Source organism: Typopeltis vanoorti, chromosome 2, assembly GCF_054136105.1.
Source record: "Typopeltis vanoorti isolate ZY-2024b chromosome 2, IOZ_Tvanoo_1.0, whole genome shotgun sequence".
Classification (NCBI taxonomy): Eukaryota; Metazoa; Arthropoda; class Arachnida; order Uropygi; family Thelyphonidae; genus Typopeltis; species Typopeltis vanoorti.
In genome coordinates this window covers 172,280,403-172,302,927 of record NC_143550.1, presented here as the reverse complement: position 1 = coordinate 172,302,927, position 22,525 = coordinate 172,280,403, and the positions used below count along the sequence as shown (strand labels likewise).

Genomic DNA, 22,525 nt, shown 5'->3' with positions numbered 1-22,525 from the left:
CATTCATTGAAGTAGAGAATGAATGCAGCCAAGTTTGAGTGAGAGCTAGATTTTTCTCCCTTAGAGTGGGACATGATAGTTTAACTTTGAATGTTGGGAGTGATATGTGGCTTCTCTCGATGAATACCTGTTCTCTGAAGATCCCTTATAATAATAATAATTAACAACAGGAAAGTCCCGCAGAGTCGAGGCTATTTAAGCTCACTGTTACAAATAGTAAAAGCACAAAACCTTCACAAGAGCAAACTGACTTTCATAACATATAACATCACAATTACTAAATAAATAGCTTGAAATAAAAACTTGAAACAGAAAGTGAAGCTTTTGTTTCACTTGAAACAAAAGAAATCACAAGAAATAAAAGAAAAGAGAAGTGCATAAGGGTCAAAGCTATATATCTGGGAAGAGACCTCCACATAGCCTTTTAAGGAATGTGGAGAACCAATTGAGCTTCTGACTTAATATCCAGTCTCCATCTTCTCGTGGTGCACTGTGTTAGGTATCTACTCAGACACTGGACAAATGTGGATGGACTGGCAATTTGGGATTTAGCTGACCAAATACATTCTTACTGATTTAACTATAATGCAAAATGATGGAACCACATGACAGAATTTAATGCTGGCTGGGAACTTGCTGGTTAAACAAGAAACAGGGCAAAGAGTGCACTGGAACAAATCCTGAAATGCATTCCAACTCACCATCAGCAGAGTTCAAGATTGGTAGTATTAACATAAGAAGTATCAATGGAAAAGAAATTAACCTAGGAGAAAAACTGGATAAATACCAGACTGACATAATAGGTGTGACTGAAACAAAAAAAAAAGATAAAAACAGGTAAGATCTTTCTAAGCAACAGATACAACATGCTATATTCAGGCAATAACAATCACAGAAAAGGGGTAAGGCAGGCAATATCAAGTAGAACATGATGTGGGCAGATATAGGAATGAGAAAGTGAACAATAAGACTTATTTGTGCCTACAGTCCCATAGGAGGCTCTACTAAGAGGGGGAAAAAAAAAAGTGAAATTTTTTGGGGGCATTAGCAAATGCAGCTAACAGAATGAAAAAGCAAAAGTTGCTCCTTGTTGGAGATTTAATCAATAGGTTAGGAAAGGATTACAGACAAAAATGTTTGGGAAAATCTGGAGAAAAGGACAAAACTAATAATAATGGTAAGTACCTGCTAGATTTTTGCTCAGGAAATGGAAGCGTTATTACTAGCACCATGTTCCAACATAAAAATATGCATCAATTTACATGAAGGTGCAAGGAATGAGACAAGTCTCACTGACAATATTATTGTTGTCAGCAAAGATTTCCCACTGATTCAGGACATTCGAGTATACAGAAAAACTGAAATTTTAAGTGATCATCATTTCATGTTGAGCAGGATAAAACTGAAAAGAAGGGTGTGTAAGAAAGTTTTGAAACAAATCAAAGTTGAGCAGCTATTAGCAATGAACTGTAGACTGAAATACAAAACTATTATTCACGAAAAAAATGGAAGAGAATGAAAACAAGAAACAAACCTTGGAGATTCAGTAGCAAACCCTGAAGTAAGCATCGATTGATTCAATGTTTACTTCAGGGTTTGCTACTGAATGTATGTGGTGAGGTAATCTGCAAGGATAGAAAAATCAGAACTTCACCGTAGACTCAGGAAGTTAAAGCAGTCAAGGAAAAGAAGAAAGCATATCAAAACTACCTGGCAAGCAAGCCAGCATGTGATGGTTTGCTTACCAGGAATACAAAGAAAAAGTAAGAAAGTGAAGCACTGCGTAAAACTGGCTAAACAAAAGTCATGGGAAGAGTTTGGTAAAAACATAGAAAATAAATATCACGAAGGTGGCAAAATATTCCAGAGGCTATTGAAAAAGCTTAAAATTGGATGGAAGACAAGTGTAAAAGGAATCAGAGATGATAAAGGTAACATGAAAATTGAAGATAAAGATTAATTATTATTATTATTATGTGATACCTCCAGGAAGTCCAAGGACTCATCAAGGGAGGGCTCTGCTCTACAACTCTCCCTCTCCACCAACTGCAATGAATGAACAATCATCATCTACACTGATGCCATCTACCACCCATCACCACCACTAGTATTTTCACTGACAATCGCAAACATCCATGCCCACGGCAGGATTCAAACCCACAGCCTTTTGGTTGATTGTTTTTTTTTTCCCTCCTCCTTCTTCTAAAGTAAACTGAATCCTTGGACAAATCATATTTATTTTTTGAAATAAAGTTTTAAATCTAATTATGAACTTTTTTCATATTAGAAACATATCATCCCCATATCTGTACCATACTGTAGGTTTAGGAGAAATTTCTTTAAGGAGACAATCTTCAAAATGCTTCGTGTAGTAACTGGCAAGGGTAGGAGAGATAAGACTCCCCATGGCTGTTCCTTCAAATTTATTATTATTATTATTATTATTAAACAAGACCTCATGGAGTCAAAGACTCATCTAGGAGGTCCTTTTATTTCACACACATCTCATCATACCGGGTCTTAAACACATTCAAACTCCTTGCAGACACCACACTCTCAGGCAAGGCATTCCAATCATTCACAACTCTGCACGAAAAAAACCTGCCTCTCACTCCCCTACTCACACCCTCTTTATACAGTTTCCAGGTATGACCTCTGGTTCTCCCCTGATCTCCCACTATTCTCTGTAGAACTTCTCCACCATTGATCCTATAACAACCCCTTACCAACTTGTAGGTCTCTATCATATCTCCCCTATTCCTTCTCTCCACTAGACTCTGCAAATTACATCTTTTCAATCTTTCCTCATACTCGACATTCCAGAGGTCAGAAACTACCTTAGTCAGTCGCCTTTGGACCCTTTCCAATATCTCTTCATCCTTCTGAAAACCAGGTGACCAAATCTGGGCACAATAGTCCATGTGTGGCCTAATCAAAGCCTTATACAGTGGAACAAGAATCTCCCTACTTCTACACGTCAGTGTCCTCCTCATCATTCCCAGAAGTCTTTGTGTTGTCTTCACAATTTTGGCGATGTGTCCCCTAAATTTTAGATCCTTATCCATTTGATATAGCTTGTTATGTATGCTGAAATAACAAGAATGGATTACGAAGTCAAAAAGTTTGATGATATCAGGAGAAAGTAATAGTATCTGACAAATGCTTGTGAAAAGAGGTACTATGTCAAGACTAAATAAAATATTTGACGGCTCCAAATGAAGATCTGTTCCCAGAATTTCTTTTATTTCTTGTGATTTCTTTTTTCTCTTTCTGGTGATTTCCTTCATTCTGTTTCCCCATGAATTTCCTTTGTTCTTTTTCCAGCAATCTGCTTTGTTTTATTTCCAGTAATTTATTTTATTTCCTGTGATTTCATTTCTTTTATTTCCTATGATTTCTTTTTTTTTCTCTTTCTTGCAGTTAACTTTGTTTCACTACTTTTTCCCTGAATTTGGATGGTTCCTTATCTTCTTACTTATTTACTTACTTATGGTTACTTATCTAGGGTGTAAGGTATGGGTAGTAGGGGTAGCACCTCTGCCTGCTCAGCAGTCACATCAAAATATTTGGTGGCTGGGTGGAATTGGTCTCCACTGCTCATACAACTCTCATGGCTCCAAGTAGCTGGTAGAGTGCACCAGCGGCCACACCCTGGAACCGTGCCTCGACTGGCATGTAAAACTAAGTGAGGGTATCAAGCATTTTATGCTGTAGTGAAGGAGAGTGTCTCCTCCTTGTTGCACTTGAAGACTGGAATGGCTGAGTTAGCAGATGATCAAAATTTAATTTGACAATGGTAATGAAGGCATGACAGCAAACTATGTGATATAGTCTGGGCACATTCCAAGACAAAACAGAGATGTGGCCAGTTATCGTGGAAGAGACAGGAACCTCGCCACATAACCTTCTGTAGTAAACCACGAAACAGAGAACCACGATTTAAGCAATGGAGACAAGGTTGGGCCCTTTGCAACTTTTGACTCTTGGAATCATTACAGGGAAGAAGAGAAAGAAACTTGGGAATGTAAGATGGATACTATGAAAATAGCATATGACGAAGATACCTTAAACCCTCCATAGGATATCTCCTGATCCTTCATGTCTGAAAACCAAGAATCTTCTCTTAAGACTTGCAACTTGGAATGTAAGGACCTTATATGAAGCTGGGAAGTTAGATAGCCTTATACAAGAACTTGAATCAATGAAAATTGGCATTGCTGGTATCAGTGAAGTCACATGGACTAATAGTGGAAAAATAAACAGAAAGAGCCATTCAATTATATACTCATGTGGAGACAGTCATACGAATGGGGTAGCATTTGTACTAAAGAATAAGACTGTGCAATCCTTACTTGGATTTTAGCCCATAAGTGACAGGATAATTGCATTAAAAATTGCAGCTCAACCTTTTAATATTTTTATTGTCCAAATATATGCACCTACTTCTGATTACCCAGATGAAGATGTAGAATGTTTCTATGAAGACATTCAAAATGCACTAAACAACGCTAAATCAGATGACATAACTATCGTTATGAGAGATCTCAATGCTAAAGTAGGCTCAGAAAAGATCTCTTCCTGCATGGGAAAGCAGGGCCTGGGACATAGAAATCCAAGAGGAGAAAGATTAATACAGTTCTGCGAAGAAAACAATCTGGTAATAGCAAATACTTTATTTAGCCACCCTCTTAGAAGACTTTAGACATGGAAAAGTCCCGGAGACAGCTGTAGGAACCAGATCGACTATATGATGATTAAAAAAAAGATTTCGGAATAACATCTTACAAGCCAAAACATACCCAGGGGCTGATATTGGATCAGACCACAACCCGTGGTCATTAAAGCAGCAATAAAATTAAACAAAACAATGAAACCTATAAACATAGAAAAATATGATCTTGGTTCCCTTAAAAATCAAGAAATAGAAGATAAATTTTTAAAGGAACTGGCACAATCCATTGCTGTTAATGTTCTTGATCCCACCAAGTATTCTTACCCTAAAGATGAGATAGAGGATAGATAGCAGAAATTTAAAGAGGGCATAAAAAAGGCAGTGAAACATACAATTTCCAAATTTGAGAAGAAAATGAGTAAACCCTAGATTAGGGGTCGCCAAACTTTTTTGACCGTCGATCCCTTCAAGAGTTCGACTTTTTATCGATCCCCTCTATTTTACTATTATGTAATTATAATAGGACAAGCCAAAAAGATGCTTATGTGAGTTTTTAGATTGTTTATTTTATAGTTACAGTGTTTATTGTATATATATATATTATTATATTACTATTACTAGTAATATCACTGGTATTACTAGTGATATTAATGAACTACTGGTATTACTACCAGCCCTGCTCAACTCTTCAACATAGAGAAGTTTAGTTCGTGAATGAATAACAATTGAATTATAATATGTATGTTGATGAATTTTAGAACATTAATGCTCACTTGTATGTCGATGCGCAAAAATGAGACTGGGATCAAATACGTGTAAGTACAGTATAAGTATATAAGAACCGCGCACGTGTTGCAATCTTGCTCCCGTCGTGCAGGCTGGGGAGGAACCACCAACATCTGTTAATTGGTAAATACGTCATTTTGGCCTACTTGCTTGGCCTCAGTAACTATTTTCATGACCTTGCTCCATCTTACAGGTCCTATTCATGTCACTGCTTCCACGATTCATTCTTAATTGCATTGTCATTCACGATGGAGGTAATACAAGTTAACCGAATTAAATATTACCCATAATGATGTCTTATATTTTTCTATCGACCCCCAATCAATCCCTGAGCCCGAATAGACCTCTAACAATGTTATATCGACCCCTGGGGGTTGATATCGACCACTTTGATGACCACTGCCCTAGATGAATGACAAGATACTGAAAATGATGGAGGAAAGAAAGAAACACAAAAATTGTCCTGAATATAAAAGAACTTAAACAAGGAGATCAGGAAAGAATGTAGGAGTGCAAAAGAACTATGGCTCAACAACAAATGCAAGGAAATTGAACTTCTGGACAAAAAGCACAAAACCAGAGAACTTCATGAAAAAAGTTAGGGAGCTAACTAACAAATCTTGTTAAAGGATAAGCTCTCATTGCATTGAAGATACCAGTGGAAGCATCCTAATGAAGAAAGACAAAATAAGGGACAGATGGGTAGAGTATTCAAAGGAACGCTATAATCATGATAGAATAGATAAGCCAATGCAAGAAGATTTGGAGGGACCTACTATTCTTACCTGGGAAGTAACAAATGCCATTAGGAAACTGAAATCAGGAAAACCTTCAGGAATGGATGGAATTGTGGCAGAATATCTAAAGCCTTTAGATGATAAGGCTATAAGATCACTGACTGACATATGTAACAAAATATATGAAACTGGACACCTGCCAAAAGATTTTAAGAACTCAACGTTCATACCAATATCTAAAAAATCGAAGACAATCAAATGTGAAGAATACAGAACAATCAGTCTGATCAGTCAGATAGCAAAAGTTCATCCTAGAAAGAAATAAACATAAAATCAAAATGGTAATTAATGAAACACAATCTGGTTTCCAGGAAAATAAAGGAACTAGAGAAGGACTCTTCAACATTAGAACTATTATAAAAAGATATCTGGAGAAGCTGAAAGAAGTCTACTTATGTTTTATTGACTACACAAAGGCCTTTGATAATATACAACATGAACAACTAATCAAATGCATCAGAAATTTAGGAGTAGATGGTAAAGATACCAGATTACTGATAAATCTATATTGGGAGCAAACTGCCTCAATAAAAATATCAGGAGAAATCGCGGAGGAATTCCCAGTAAAGAAGGGTGTCAGACAAGGCTGTGTTCTTTCTCCTATATTGCTTAACCTCTATACTGAAAATATCTTCCAGCAATTAGAAGAATTTAAAGGAGTCAGCAGAGGAGGCAGGAATATAAACAACTTAAGATATGCAGATGATACAGTACTGCTAGCTGAAAATAAAAAAGATCTTCAAAACCTATTAGAAGAGATGCTGAAGCTAAGTGAAAAATATGGACTTAATTTCAACTTCAAAAAAATCAAAACCATGCTGGTAACAAGAGATAAACTAATTACAGAGAATGGAAAGTGTGATAAGGAAATATTAAGAAGAATAGAAATTGCTAGATTAACCTTCATTAGCATGAAAAACATTCTGACCTCAAGGGCTGTCCAAATGCTACGTATGGTCAACACTGCTATATGGAGCAGAAACCTGGTCAATATCAAAATATTGTGAAAATAAACTAAAAGCCTTTGAGATGTGGATCCTCAGAAGAATTCTCAGAGTCCCATGGACTGCCAAAAAAACTAATTTAGAAATATTAGAGGTGATTGGAGAAGATAGAAATCTGTTGAAAACCATTAAGAAAAGGAAAACCACCTACCTTGGTCACATACAAAGGCATGAATCCCTACAAAAAAAACTTCTAGAAGGAATGATACAAGGAAAAAGAAGAAGAGGAAGACAAAGAACAGATTGGATGGGAAATATTAAGGACTGGACCTTTTTGTCCTATGAAGAATGCAAAAGAGAAGCACAAAACCATACATGGTGGAAGCTCATGGTAGTCAACCTCCTGGAAGGAGATGACATCTGACAAGAGACTTATCTTCTACGTATATATCCAATACAGGGGTCCCACAAGACTCTGTTCTCTCATCCACCATATTCCTTCTATAAATAAATAACTTATGCCAGCAGACTACCAATCCAATACGTAGTTTTGCTGATGACAGCACATTGCATTCCTTTCTTTCATTTGTCAAACCCCGCAATGCACAAATCACCACAATTTCCAGAGCCCTAACAGCTACCACCTTAAATACAGCTCTCCAAAACATTCATCAATGCGGTTTGGATAATCTGGTCAATTTCAATGCAACCAAAACATAACTCTGGCTTATATCACACAAAAATGAACTCCTCTCTACCAGTCTTACTTTTGACAACACACCTAAATCCCATTGCATGATGAGATTTATCTTCTTGGGATAACACTAACCTCAAATCTCTTTTGGCACAAGTATATTACAAATATTGCCTCCTCTACTTTTTCTTTTTCACTTGAAGCAGTACTTTAACCCCAAACGACTCCTACTTTTCCTTCATGGTTACACGGTCATTAGATTGCATCATAAAAATTATGGAAACAAGTATGTTAGAGTAAAACTTCAGTTTAACTCTAACATTGGGAAACACAAGATGGCAGACTGTGGACCAGTCTGCCATCTTGTGTTTCCCAATGCAATCCATAAATAACAATAAATAAAGAAGTGAACAAGTTCCTTCTTGTCCATCCAGGATACTAACATACTATAGGTTGACCAACCTCTCGTGTATGGGTTCTCCATAAAAAATTCACTATAACAAACCTTGTGCTATTCATAATTAAGTCCCTCTTCCAAGAGTTTCACTATACAAAATGTGTGGATCGTTTTTTTGTGAGCCAGTAGGATTGAATTCAGGGGAAATTCCAGATGATCAACATTTGATATGTAAGTGATTTAAGTTTTCAGTATAATTTTTTTTTTATTTTTATGTATAAAGTTAAAAAAAAAAAAAACAATCTTGGAAATGTTTCTATGGAGTAAGGCTACACGAATTTAGAGGTTCTAGGCAAAAGGCAATAGTATATAAATAGGGATAATGCAGCTATCTTCTGGAAAATACAGTTCTACAAAAGTGGAAGAACTAAAATATCTTGAAGCACACTTTCCAGGTTGTAAACCCATGAAACATAAGTGTGCAAAATGGTTATCATTAGCATCATATGCAAAAATGGGGGACACTGATGAATAGTGAAAGAAGTAATAATGCCAGCTAAATTGCAGTGGGCAATGTGTCATTCTCTCCATTTAAAACTGCATGAGAAGATAAGACATTTCTAGAACATTCATAGATAGGCTGGAAATGTGGTGCATGTGGGCACTGCTATGAAGGGGGTGCCGCCGCCGTGGCACGGTTCAAAAGTTCATTTTTAAGAAACAAATTTTTATCATAAAAACAAATTTATGATAAAAATTGTGTTTCCCAATGCAATATTAATATTAAAATAATCTTTTATTTTAAAATAAAACAATCAATATTAAAATAAATAAGGCCGGATACACTGAATAAAAATTTTTAAAAATTGTATATTGCCACCTCTTTGATCAGCAGGCTATTTACAATTTTGCAGCGAGAGCAGGCTAAATGCTTGCTTGCAGAATGTTGTGTCTAATGCAGTCTATCTAAAGTGAAATGGTCAATGGTTTTTATGAGCAGAAACGAATTTTCGTACAAAACATTTGTTGCTAGTTAACCAGTCATATAGCACGCATCTCAGTAGGCTACTGACAGTAGCGCAGTGCGGGCTATTATTTCGTCTCTGTGCCGTGTTGTGTAATAATTTCTTGTGGGTATAAAATAGAAATGGTATCAAAAATTGAAAAAAGTTATCTGGTGCACAAAATCGTAAGCGTCATGCTGCGAAAGAAGCAGATATTAAGAAACAAACTGGGACCCTTAATAAATTTATTAAAATATTAAAATATTCTGATGCTGATTGTAACCAACTCGATACATCAAAAATCAGAGTTAAAGAACCATGCACATCTTCCAATTTGCATGAAAGTACTATTGCAACTATTGAACAAGATAAAGATGCGTGATTTAAGTGAAAAACAGTTAGGAGAAGATTTAGTTGTAGTTTACCACGAAACTATCACATTGTTAGTCTCTGTAAATTTAGATCCAGGTGAATGGGGAAATATTGATGAAAAATTACAAGTTGTTTTAATTGAAATGGGGCCTGTTCAAAAGAAAAATATCACAGAGATACATATGGTCGTAAATTTAGTGACACATATTATAATAGAAAAATGGAAAATGGGGAGCTCGTGTCAAGAACATGGCTCATTTATTCCGAAACTTTAAATTCTGTTTTTTGATTATGTTGCAAACTTTTCGCACCTACTTTATCAAGTAGTCTAGTAGAAGGTTATAACGATTGGAGAAATGTAAGTACAACTTTGCATAGACATGAGACTAGTTTAACTCACATGAAAAATTTCTTAAAATGGAAGGAACTTGATAAAAATTTAAAAATCAAAACTACTATTGATTTCCAGACTCAAAGCATGTATGAAATGGAAAAGAAACATTGGATGAGTGTTTTAGAATGCTTGATTGAAATTATAAAATTCCTTGGTAGCCAAAATTTAGCTTTTCGCGGATCATCTGATAAATTATATGAAAGGAATAACGGCAATTTTTTAAAATTAGTCAAACTGTTTGCGAAGTTTGATCCCATTATGGAAAATCATGTTGAAAGGGCTCTACAACGAAACAACAGAGTACACTATTTGAGTAAAGACAGTCAAAATGAAATATTGGAAGCTTTAAGTAATACAATCAGGGATTTATCAATTTGAAAATCTAAATATTATTCCATAATTTTAGACTGCACACCTGATGCAAGTAAAACAGAACAAATGACCATTATTATTCGCATTGTTTCCTGTGACAATGTATTGTCAAGATCAGGGAAAACTTTTTAGGTTTTGCAGATATATCAGATTCCACAGGACGTAGTATATGTGCAACAATAGTGGAACAACTGGAAAAATGGAACATTCCCATTGAAGACATGCGAGGTCAAGGGTATGACAATGGGGCAAATATGAAAGGGAAAAAATATGGGCTCCAAAATTTGCTTTTGAACAAAAATCCTCGAGCTTTCTACATGCCATGTGCTGCTCATACTCTAAATTTAATCATTAACGATGCAGCCAAAGTGAATGCAGATACAATTAGTTTCTTTGCAATTATTCAAGAAATATACAATTTCTTTTCATTCTCTTACAAATGTTGGGCAATCCATTTAAAGCTCGTAAAAAATTTAACATTGAAACAGCCATCAGAAACGTGATGGGGAAAGTAAAATTAATGCAATCCGCCCTCTACGATATCAATTAGGAGAAATTTACGATGCACTTTTTGAAATTTTAAATAATGAAAATTTTAATAAAGAAACTCAGCATGAAGCACAAACATTATGTGCTAAAATAAAGCACTACAAATTTATTTGCTCTCTTATAACTTTGCATGATTTACTTAACAGAATAAACCCTGTGAGTAAAATGCTTCAAGACAAAAATATGAACATTACACTTGCTTTAGAAGAATCTATCGAAAACTTAAAAATATTCTTACAAGAGTATCGCTACGGAAGATCAATGTGTTCATTAATAGAACATTCTGAACAACTAAAAACATATTATGATAATTTCAATTTCTTGTATAGATTACTACAAATTAATAATGAAGATTTATGAAAAACTTGCGACAATTTAGAGATTCTCTTGAAAGACGGCAACAATAAAGATGTAAATGCAATAGAACTATATGACGAGTTATGTGCTTTCCGGGATATTTTTTGGAAGGATAATTTAAATATTCAAAACCCTTTCAATATTCTTAATTTTATTGTGTCCAATAATTTATCTTTCCCTAACTTTTCAATTGCTTTAAGAATACTATTAACCTTAACTGTTAGTGTAGCGAGCGGTGAATGTTCCTTTTCCAAGTTGAAATTGATTAAAACCTACTTAAGAACAAGTATGTCACAAAAAAGGCTTGTTAGTTTGGTGTTAATATCTATTGAAAATGATATATGTGCGGAATTAGACGTTAAGACCATTATTTCTAATTTTGTGAACATGAAATCAAAAATCCTAAAATTTTAATTAAAAAATTTCAAGTATATTTATGTAATTTAATTTATTTTCTGTTATTCTGTAAAGATGCTATTTTTTGAATACTTATATTAAATGTTCTAATTATTTCTGAATTCTTTTCTTATTTTCTCATCTATCTTGAGTTTCTTTTATTTTCCTAAAAGATAGTTCCACTTATAAAAATTATTAAGAAATTTTTACAAGTTACTTAGAATTTAGTAACTTGTAAAATGCAAGAATTTTTTAAACTTTAGTTAAATAAATTTTAACTTTAATTAAAATTCATTTTAATTTTGTTAGCGATTCAGGTAGGTGAGAAGGTTATAATCCCTGCATCATTATATTCAACAATTAAAGTGAAGTGGCTTTATCAAAATTTGGTTTAACTTTTGAAAATTTTTTGAATATTCGGGTTTTTAACGATTATCCTGCCTATGATATATTTAGTTTAATCCTTTATCCAAGTGTGAGCAAACAAAGTTTGCGCCTGAAAGTATCTTCAGGACTGGGTTAAGGTGATACAACACCAGGGCAACTCGTTGTAACTCGTTGTTCGATTATCCTGCCTAGTCAACACCCCCGGTTCATTACATTTAGCAAACCAACGTGTGGCTGTTCTGTGAAAATTTATTTAAGAAATTTCAAATAATTTAAATTTTTATTATCATAAAAGAACCATACACGCCCGGATCATTACAGGGGTGCTTAGATAGAAATTGCATGCAGGCAGCAAAGAGCCTAGTGCAGTTTTCTGTACATATATATATATATATATATATATATATATATATATATATATCTCCTTGATTAAAATTTTTTGGGCATAAGCTCTGGGATATCGAGATTTCATATAAATAACAAAAGTCATTTATATGAAACTAGGTCATTAAATTTATGAATCAGTAACTGCTTCTTTTTTTAAAGACAATAGAAAAATAGTGAACAGCTGTTTAAAAGCTGCACAGTATTAACAGATACACAAGACAGACAAGTCAGTGGAAAGAGCACTTCACCAGCTAATAACTAGGCTGAAAAATACACTAAACTATAAACCATTTTCAACTTGGGAACATTTTACAACAGGACTTATTAACTGCTCAAATGGCCATTTTAATGAAATATACAAATTTATGCTTTGAATCCATTTTACTTCCATTGTATATAAATGTTATTTTAATTTCAATGGACACTTCATATCCATGTAATTAATGAGATATAAACAAATCACGGCTAGGATGATTAATCAATATGTGATGCTATATTAAATGGAATACAAGATACATTAAGTGTGCATTTCATGCATAAACAGTGAATTGTTAAAGGTTGGAAGTTGCACAAAATTGCACGAAAGGTTACACTAATACTTATCCACAAGAGAAGCATCAGTGCAAATTTTGTGGAGCCTTGTAGTAAATGGACAGACTGAGTGGGTTAATAAAGCTCAACTATATATAAGGATATGCTGATAATACGACTATCCTTGTCAATATATATCATAACATGTGTTCAAGAACTTATCTTTTAGAAGGCAATTCAGAGTTCTTTGATACACCTTGTGATCTAATGTAAAAGAAAATTCAAACTCATCCAAAAATGATGTGAAGAGATTGTTAGAAAATCCTGAAAAGCTCTATTTCATTCACATAGCCCACAAATATCTGAAGCTGACATTAGATGGTGAATTGAACTGAAATGCATACACATATGTATAGAGCAGATAAAGTCTTTGCAATGCCATAGGATTTTCTCTAAAACATGGGGATTTTCACCTTGTGGATAAAACACTGTAGCAATAAGACCCATGATCACTTATACTTCAGTAATGTGCAAGAGTATACCTCATTAGAGGTAAAAGTGAGCTTAACCATTTACATCTTAATGTCAAATATGACATGAATAACTGTCCATAACTAAGTCTGTCTACGCAGTTATCCATCTAAAAATAATGGCTTGTATAAAATTGTGAATTAGTATGATGCCAATACTAAGCCTACAGATTACACTACTTAACACAATTACATATGATATACAGGTATCCCTTGATTAACACAATTAATCCCTCAATGTTACTGTGTATATCAAAATTGCGCTAATCAAATATAATAATCAAAGGTAAAAATTGCAATTCATCCATGATCGATTACTATATTAATAATTCATTTTATATGGTACTCTTTTAGGAAAGATAAAAAATGAATGCAGAGTAAATGCTTGTACCTATGTTAATTACTGCAATTTTTTATCAAAAAAAGTTACCAAGAGTCATTAGTAGAGTTTTTTTTTTTTTTTTGTCTTATCAGTTCTAAATTCTAAGATAATATGCCAAATGACTTTCTAGGCCTTGGCAAACAAGCATTCTTCGATTAACATCTAGATCCATATCCATTACTTGCTGCTTAAGTGATTCTAAACTGCGAAATATTCCAGTTCTTTGGTTGTTATCTCCTTTGGAACCTCATCTCCACATTCCATTTGTTCGTTGTCTTCATATGCACGTTGTTGTTCAATTTCAAGAAGATCGTTGTCACGGAAATCTTTTGAATTTGAATACAATAATTATTTAACCTCTTCTGCATTAATACCATTAAAACCAAGGTCTTCACCAACTGCAACGATTTCTTCAACCACGTCGTTCGCAAGATTTTGAAAACCACCTAAGTCATTAGAGCAATGATTTTCAACAAGCGTGCCGCGAGAGATCTTCGGGTGGTATCGCGAGATTTATGAAAACACATTAGTTGAAAGAAATAATGTCGTAATTTGCGAATTTATTTATTAGTGTCTGGTCTTCCCTCTTCTTGTGTGTGTAAATCAATCAAAATTATGCCTATTTTTTGCCAGATCATCAAAAAAATTAAAAGAATATATTTTTAGTGTGCCGCCGAATTTTAATAATTAGTCTAGGTGCACGTATTACGGAAAAGATTGAAAATCACTGCATTAGAGCATTTTGGCAAAAGGTTTTTCCAAACAGCTCTCATGCAGCTAGAAGACACTTGCTTCTACAAGTCATGAATGTTTTCAATTGCGTGTTTAATGTTAAAATTTTTCGAAAATTCTTGGAGTGTAATCGCATTTTCTCCCATTGTTGTTTCTACTGCCTTTTTAAGAAAATAGGATTTGAAAGTAGCAATGATATATTTGGGTGGAAAAAATAAAATTTTAACATTCTCACACAGATCATTAAGAGAATTTGGATGACCAGTTGCGTTATCTAAAAGCAAAGTTCTGCTGTGTTTTTTAAATACAGCAGAACAATTGGAGTTTGTAATACACCCACTCTTAATGCTTAATGGGAGGAATGACATCATAATGTTCATGACTTCCTTTCTCTTGGTCAGGAAGCACTCCTCGAGGCTTGCATGTTTCTGCATGGTAAATTTAAAGGCACGTTAATTAAAACTCTTGCTGCGCATATAAAGGGACTGTCACAATTAATTTCGCTGAGTTAATCAAATCCCACATTAAGCAAGGGATACCTGTATATATATGCAGTATATATATTAAAACAGAGGGTAAGGTGACTGCTTATAGGTTAAGTAGCATAGTTGACTGGATTTTCAAGAAAAAGAGTGTAACATTCATAAATCAAGACCAAAATTGTTTGAAATGTCAATTTTGGGACTATCTAGTGACTTAACAGCATAAATTTCCTCTGATAATTATTTTTAAATCCATTCCCAAACAGAAAAGTACAGAATGTGAGATGAATAAACACAGTAGATATTACAATCTATTTTCTATCCAAAGATCACAGTGCAAAGCGAACTTCTGGGACTGAAGTTTTCATTTCAAAACTCAATGTTGAAAAATTCTTCTCATTGGGAAAGTTTTCTCACTGGAAAATACGAGAATGAATTAAGTTTGTTGTCATACATATTACTCGTCTTATCCTCTAGCAAAAAAAAAAAAAGAGAAAAAAAAGGCTCTAGAACCTTTTATGTGGCTAGAACTAGATTTTGGCCCAAAAAGTTGCATTAATAGAAAATAAATACATAAGTGGGCCTTAAAGACACAGTTTAGTGTTGGAAAGGTTGTTTGCTGACAGGCAAGTATATTTTTAAACAAAGCAGAAATGCCTTCATGTAAATGCCTACTGCAACTTACCAAAAAACAACTAAAGGTATGTATTGCTTGACAGCCTATATTTCACTAAAGAACTAATTAATAATAATCAGAGCCAGAGGTCCCAATTTTTAAGAAGAGTGGATAAAAGAAAATGCTATCCATTCATTATTTGTCCTTTCTGTTATAGTTACATGGTGATCAGCATTGATTTTTAAAAAAATTATGGCAGCAACTACCATGTAATAGTAACTTAAACTTCTGTTTAATATAAACCAAAATAATCATCTGACATTTTTACCTTTATATCAAGGCATCAATTTGGAGTATACACACATATAAAAAGAAGGGCTACATTACAATCTACGTAGTATGCTAGTCACACTAAAAATGCATACTACATAGAAAAAAACATAGCATGTTTCTTTGTATATATCTATATACTCCAGGTGATGATCTTGATATGAAAGTCAAAATGTCATATGATTAGTAGAAAGTTTTTTACCTTGGGTATATATTATGTTGAAGATACCAAGCAATTTTATAAGCTAGGTTTTTTAAAAAACATAATTTATAAAATTGCTTGGTATCTTTAACATGTCAGATGATTATTCTGGTTTATATTAAACTGAAGTTTTACTATAACATAGTAGTTCTTTGATATATATATTTTTTTAATGAATTCATTATCTGTGCTGTTGCCTGGTATACCAGATTTAAAATAAATCAGGTTCCTTATTGGTAACCTCACTACACCCAGAAATGGCTATTAGAACTTACTGATATTTGCTATGTCACTCAGGTTTCAACACTATTTATAATAAATATTTTAGGTAATGAAGTGCACAATGATCTCCAAATGGTTTGAAGCAGGATCCATTAGGATCAATAAAGATCTCCTCCTAAACCAACCAACACAGAAAAATGACATGCTTCCATTTATAATGATATCCCAAATATCAAACATCCCAAGCATTTTTTTTTTTTAAATAACGAAACCTGTGGTGTGATCATAATTAAAAGAAACACACGTATTAACCACAGTGAAAATTATTTAATTGTAAATATTTCATCCTAAGTATCTTAGGACATCATCAGTACAGTAGTTTAAAACAATAATAGGAATAACATACAGTTAGGGCGCATGATTACAATAGAATCTCATTAAACGTAACGTGTTACAAAAATAAAAATATTAAAATAAATTAACTATTTAACACAATTTTGTATGAAAATTTCCCATACTTTTGGAATAGTAAGAACGTCGTTGTGGTTTAAGTTTGGTCTGTGTAGTAGGGCTTCAGAACTTTCTTTGTATAAACATTCGTGTTTATATAAAGATCTATGTAAAAGTTTAGACTTTTCCCAATGGATCCTATGGTTTGGATTTTCAATTCCGTGTTGAGAGAGGCCAGATTGCGGTTTAAAAAGACGAATGTGGTCTTGATGTTCCGAGATGCATTTCTGAACAGACCTACCTGTATGTCCAAAGTAAGACAATTTGCATGAGCATGGAATTTCATAAATGCCAGGCAACATCAAAGGTGAGAGTTGGTCCTTAGGAGAAGGTAACAAGTTGTAAATTTGGTTGATAGGTTTGCAAGTAGTGGCAAAATTGTATTTCTTCAAAATTTTAGAAAGATGTTCGGAGATGCCTTTGACATAAGGTATAGGAATCCTATGGATTGCTTCCTGTCTGGTTTGATGCGTGGAGAAGTGACTGATGATTTTTTGAGTTGTTTTCAGATTATATCCATTTAGGATGGCTGTATTTTTGATTACTTCTAATTCCTGGTTTAAAGATTCTTCATTATTATTTCTATTATTGTTTTAAACTACTGTACTGTTGATGTCCTAAGATACTTAGGATGAAATATTTACAATTAAATAATTTTCACTGTGATTAATACGTGTTTCTTTTAATTATGATCGCACCACAGGTTTCATTATTTAAAAAAGTTTTATTCCTTCACGGGGAAATGACAGCACAGAAGACAAACTTGCTAGGAAAACTGCAATTAAAACAGGGTAAGCTATGAGCTAGAATCTCTATTTTAAAAAAGTGCAGATGCGATAATCTTATTCCAACCTTTGCAAAACTGAAGGAAGCCATCAAATCTATCAAAATGCAAGTCATTCCTTACTACTTAATCAGTTACGAGTTTCTAAGCATGAATTAGCAACAAACAAATTAAATATTACAGAACTAGAAGCAGACTTGTCAAATACGTTAAATCAAGAATTGCTACAATTAATTATAACTGTCTCAAAGAATTCAGGGAAAAAAAGCTTTTGATAAAAGCAATTGTGCTCTACATATTAAATACTTTAATCTATTAAATCGATCAAAAAAGATCATTAACAAATTAACAACGGAAAAATGGGTAGTCAATTTATCTAACCGTCCACTAACAAAAGATGAATTAAATGTTCTAGCAAGAGGCCATAAATTTGTGATTTCACCAAAACGTTTCCCATATTTAGACTTCATACATAATATAGAAAGAAACGTCAACCATCTCTCCAGTATTGAAGCCAACAGACTTCCATTTGAAGTGGCTAAAGTGATCTACAATGCCAAACCTTCAGAATTAAATATCCCACCATCAGAATTGAAAGCTATATTTCCTTAAAATGTGATAAAAAGATAATCATTACCAGAGCTGATAAAGGAAATACCACTGTGTTCTCGATACAAACTCATATGACCGAAAAATGAATTTACTTCTTCAAGATCGTAATACTTACGCCAAATTAGATTATGATCCTACAAAACGTCAACTCAGAAAATTAAATAAGCTACTTAATGAAACTTCCTCCTTAGATGAAGAACTTAAGACATACCATGCAAGACCTCCTAGAATTTATGGCTTACCTAAGCTACACAAAACTAATGTTCCACTTAGACCCGTCGTAGACTGTATCAGCAGTCCAACTTACAAGTTATCAAGATTCTTATCTAACCTTCTCCATCCTCACATAGGCCACTCAGTCTCTCAGTCAAAAATTCTACCGAGTTTCACACAAAAATTAAAGACATTCAACTATCAAAAACTGACTTGTTAATCAGCTTCGACATTGTCTCCCTCTTCACAAACATTCCCCATAAAGAAACAATAGAATTATTAACTCAAAAATTTCCGTCTGATAGAGTTGAATTTTTCTAGTTTGCTATTGCATCAGGTTACTTCACCTGGAAAGGTCAAATTTACAAACAAGAAGGAACAGCAATGGGATCTCCTTTATCACCAAACCTAGCAAACTAGTTTCTAGAACACCTTGAAGAAAAAATATTCACTTTTGAACCCAAACCAAAAATTTGGTTAAGATATGTCGACGACGTATTTGCAGTCTGGGATCATCCCAAACATGAATTACAACTGTTTCTAGATAAAATTAACCTTCTTCATCATCGCATCAACTTTATGTTAGAAAAAGAATCTCCACAGGGTATCTCCTTTTTGGATTTACACATCCAAAGAAAAGAAGACTGTTCCATCGCCACGTCTCTTTCGCAAGCCTACATTCTCAGGTCGCTACATTCACAATTCTTCCACTCATCATCCATCTCAGAAATCTGGCATTATTAAATCACTAGTTTCCAGAGCACACAAATTCTGCCTCCTCTGAAAAATCTTTAAACCAGGAATTAGAAGTAATCAAAAATACAGCCATCCTAAATGGATATAATCCGAAAAACAACTCAAAAAATCATCAGCCACTTCTCCACACATCAAACCAGACAGGAAGAAGTCCATAGGATTTCCATACCTTATGTCAAAGGCATCTCCGAACGTCTTTCAAAAATTATGAAGAAATACAAACTTTCTACTACCTACAAACCAATCAACCAGATCTATAACTTGTTACCTTCGCCTAAAGACAAACTCTCTCACCTCTGATGCTACCTAGCATGTACGAGGTTCCATGCTTCTGTAAATTTTTTTCCTATGGACATACAGGCAGATCTGTTCATAAGCACATTTCGGAACATCAAGACCACATTCGTCTTTTTAAACCGCAATCTGGCCTCTCTCAACACGGAATTGAAAATCCAAACCATAGGATCCATTGGGAAAAGTCTAAACTTTTACATAGACCTTTATATAAACATGAATGTTTATACAAAGAAAGTTCTGAAGCCCTACTACAGAGACCAAACTTAAACCACGACGTTCTTACTATTCCAAAAGTATGGGAAATTGTCATACAAAATTGTGTTAAATAATTATTTATTTTTATTTTATTTTTTTTTTTGTAACACGTTACGCACGTTTAATGAGATTCTATTGTAATCATGTGCCCTAACTGTATGTTATTCCTATTATTGTTTTAAACTACTGTACTGATGATGTCCTAAGATACTTAGGATGAAATATTTACAATTAAATAATTTTCACTGTGGTTAATACGTGTGTTTCTTTTAATTATCCCAAACATTCTTAATGTAAATTAAAAGTAAACAACCAGAGTGATATTATCATACTCGTCTTATCTTCAGTGTCTACACAAAACCACTTTAAAATTTTTCATACATACACACACATTTTGCAATACTGATTTAATTCGATTTCTAACATACCACACTTTGACACATTTCATTTTCTGAGTATGAAAATGAAGCATAAATCTTTTTATTTATCCCCATATATTGTTTCAAAATATTACAACTTAAAATATAATCCTATTATTACATATAATGCTATAAAAATAATAATAAATGAGAGACAAATATACAGAACAAATATACAGAAATAACTGCAGAACAAATGTATAAAAAGTTAACTCAAAAACTGAATATTAAATAAAATTTAAAAATTGCCTTCAAGTCTTTTAAAAGATGAATAAGAGTTTCACAGTATCTTCCATCTTGAAAAACCTTTCTCAGTGCCACTCCATCTCTTTGAGAAAGAAGAGTTTTTATGGTTTCTGGTAGAAAAAAATTAATTTAAAATAATACACAATTATATATTATAAGAATAAAAATAAAATAATGCAATTGTATTGCACTTAAAATGAAAAAATAAATTACTAGAACAGATAAATACCACACACACACACAGAATTAAAACACACATTCAAAACTAGATAAATGGGAGGAGATCACCACATAGCCTTTTAAGGAATGAAGTGAACCAGGCAAAAGCTTCTGACCTAATGTCTAATAATTCACCATCTTGTGGTGCACTGCATAAATAGGTAACTACCCGGATACTGAATAAATGAGGACGAACTGGCAATTTGAGTAGTAGCCTAGCCAATCAAATTATGTTCTTATTTGGACATTAAACTATGATGCAAAATGATGGCACAACATGACAGAATTTCATGCTGGTTGGGGCATCACCTGGTTAAACAAGGTCCCAATTATTTTCATTAGGAAACCAGAGTGAATAGTGCAAAGTAAGCTACTGGAACAAATACCAGAACACAACCCAACTCAACATCAACAGATTTCAAGACTGGTACTACTAACATAATAAGTACCGATGGAAAAGTGGAATTATCAGAAGAACTGGATAAGTACCAGATCGACATAATAGGTACTAATGTCACAAAGAAGACAAAAACAGGGAAGATCTTTCTAAGTAAAAAAAGCAAAATTATATTCAGGCAATAACAATCAGGAAAAAGAAATAGTATATATAGTATTGAATACTAAATACGAGGATAATCTTCTTGAATGGCAGACAGTATCAAGTAGAGTGATATGGGTAAATACAAGAATGGGGAGTGGCCAAAGTGACTTATTTGTGCCTACAGTTTCACAGAAGGTTCGACTAAGGAAGAAGTGATAAGGAAGATGACACAAAGGATAAAAAAGATAACGAAGATGACACAAAGAAAAAGAAAAGTTAATCCTTGTTGGAGATCTAAACAGCAGAAATGATTCTTCTTCTTTCTCATCCATCAGATGATGGACTAAGTCTCCCCTAAGAACAAATCTTTGCCATATGATTTGGCCATTTCTGTCATCTCTCTCTCTCCGAAGCTTGATAACTGTGACCTTTCCTTCAATGACTGTAGCCATGTTCTTTTCGGTCTGCCTTTTGATTGTCTTACTCCAATGATTCCATTCAAGATTATATTTAGTAATCTTTGAAAGCATATTCTCTGTAGTTGTCCAAACAATTTTAATTAGAACGATAGGTGGCACCAGGACCGGATTTAGACTTGCTGAGGTCCTAAGCTATACAAAACCCAGAGACCCCCCTCTACTGTTTTATATTACATCAGCTGATCTTTTTGTTATGTTATTTGAGGCCCCGGCAGATTGTGAGGCCCTAAGCTGTAGCTTTTTTAGCTTATACATAAATCCAGCACTGGGTGGCACCTGTGAATGAGCACGTTAAGCTTGTGCTCCCACAATTTATCGTTATTGTGTTTTTTGTACAAAATAATCAGTAAACAGAAAAATAACACAGGGTACTAAGGAGCCGATTACTTCTGCACAACCTGTAAGTACCATTGCCCATCAAATCAGTTATCCTTGCAATTAAAAAACAGCCAAGTGAAAGCGCCTACTATTCCTACTGTATGAAGTAAAGATAGTGGAAATAAAGGCCAATGACAAAAGAGTATCTCGAGTCTCATCAGCATAGGGCCATCCATCGCTAACAAACCCAATGACAATATGAAGTGCCACAGCTGTAAAACTGAAGTTACTGAAAAAAAAAGGGGTATATTGTGCAATTTCAATTGCCACTGGCTACATGC

At 33.9% G+C, this 22,525-nt stretch overlaps 1 protein-coding gene across 1 annotated transcript in view; it reads right to left on the bottom strand.

Moving 5' to 3' along the window:
- LOC150109672 (neurobeachin-like protein 1) overlaps positions 1 to 22,525 on the bottom strand; it is a 1,254,229-nt gene that overhangs the window by 1,020,248 nt on the left and 211,456 nt on the right. The window contains exon 10 of the mRNA XM_090413954.1: positions 20,631 to 20,737. Coding sequence (XP_090270080.1) covers positions 20,631 to 20,737 — 107 coding nt within the window. The remainder of the gene's footprint in view (positions 1 to 20,630; positions 20,738 to 22,525) is intronic.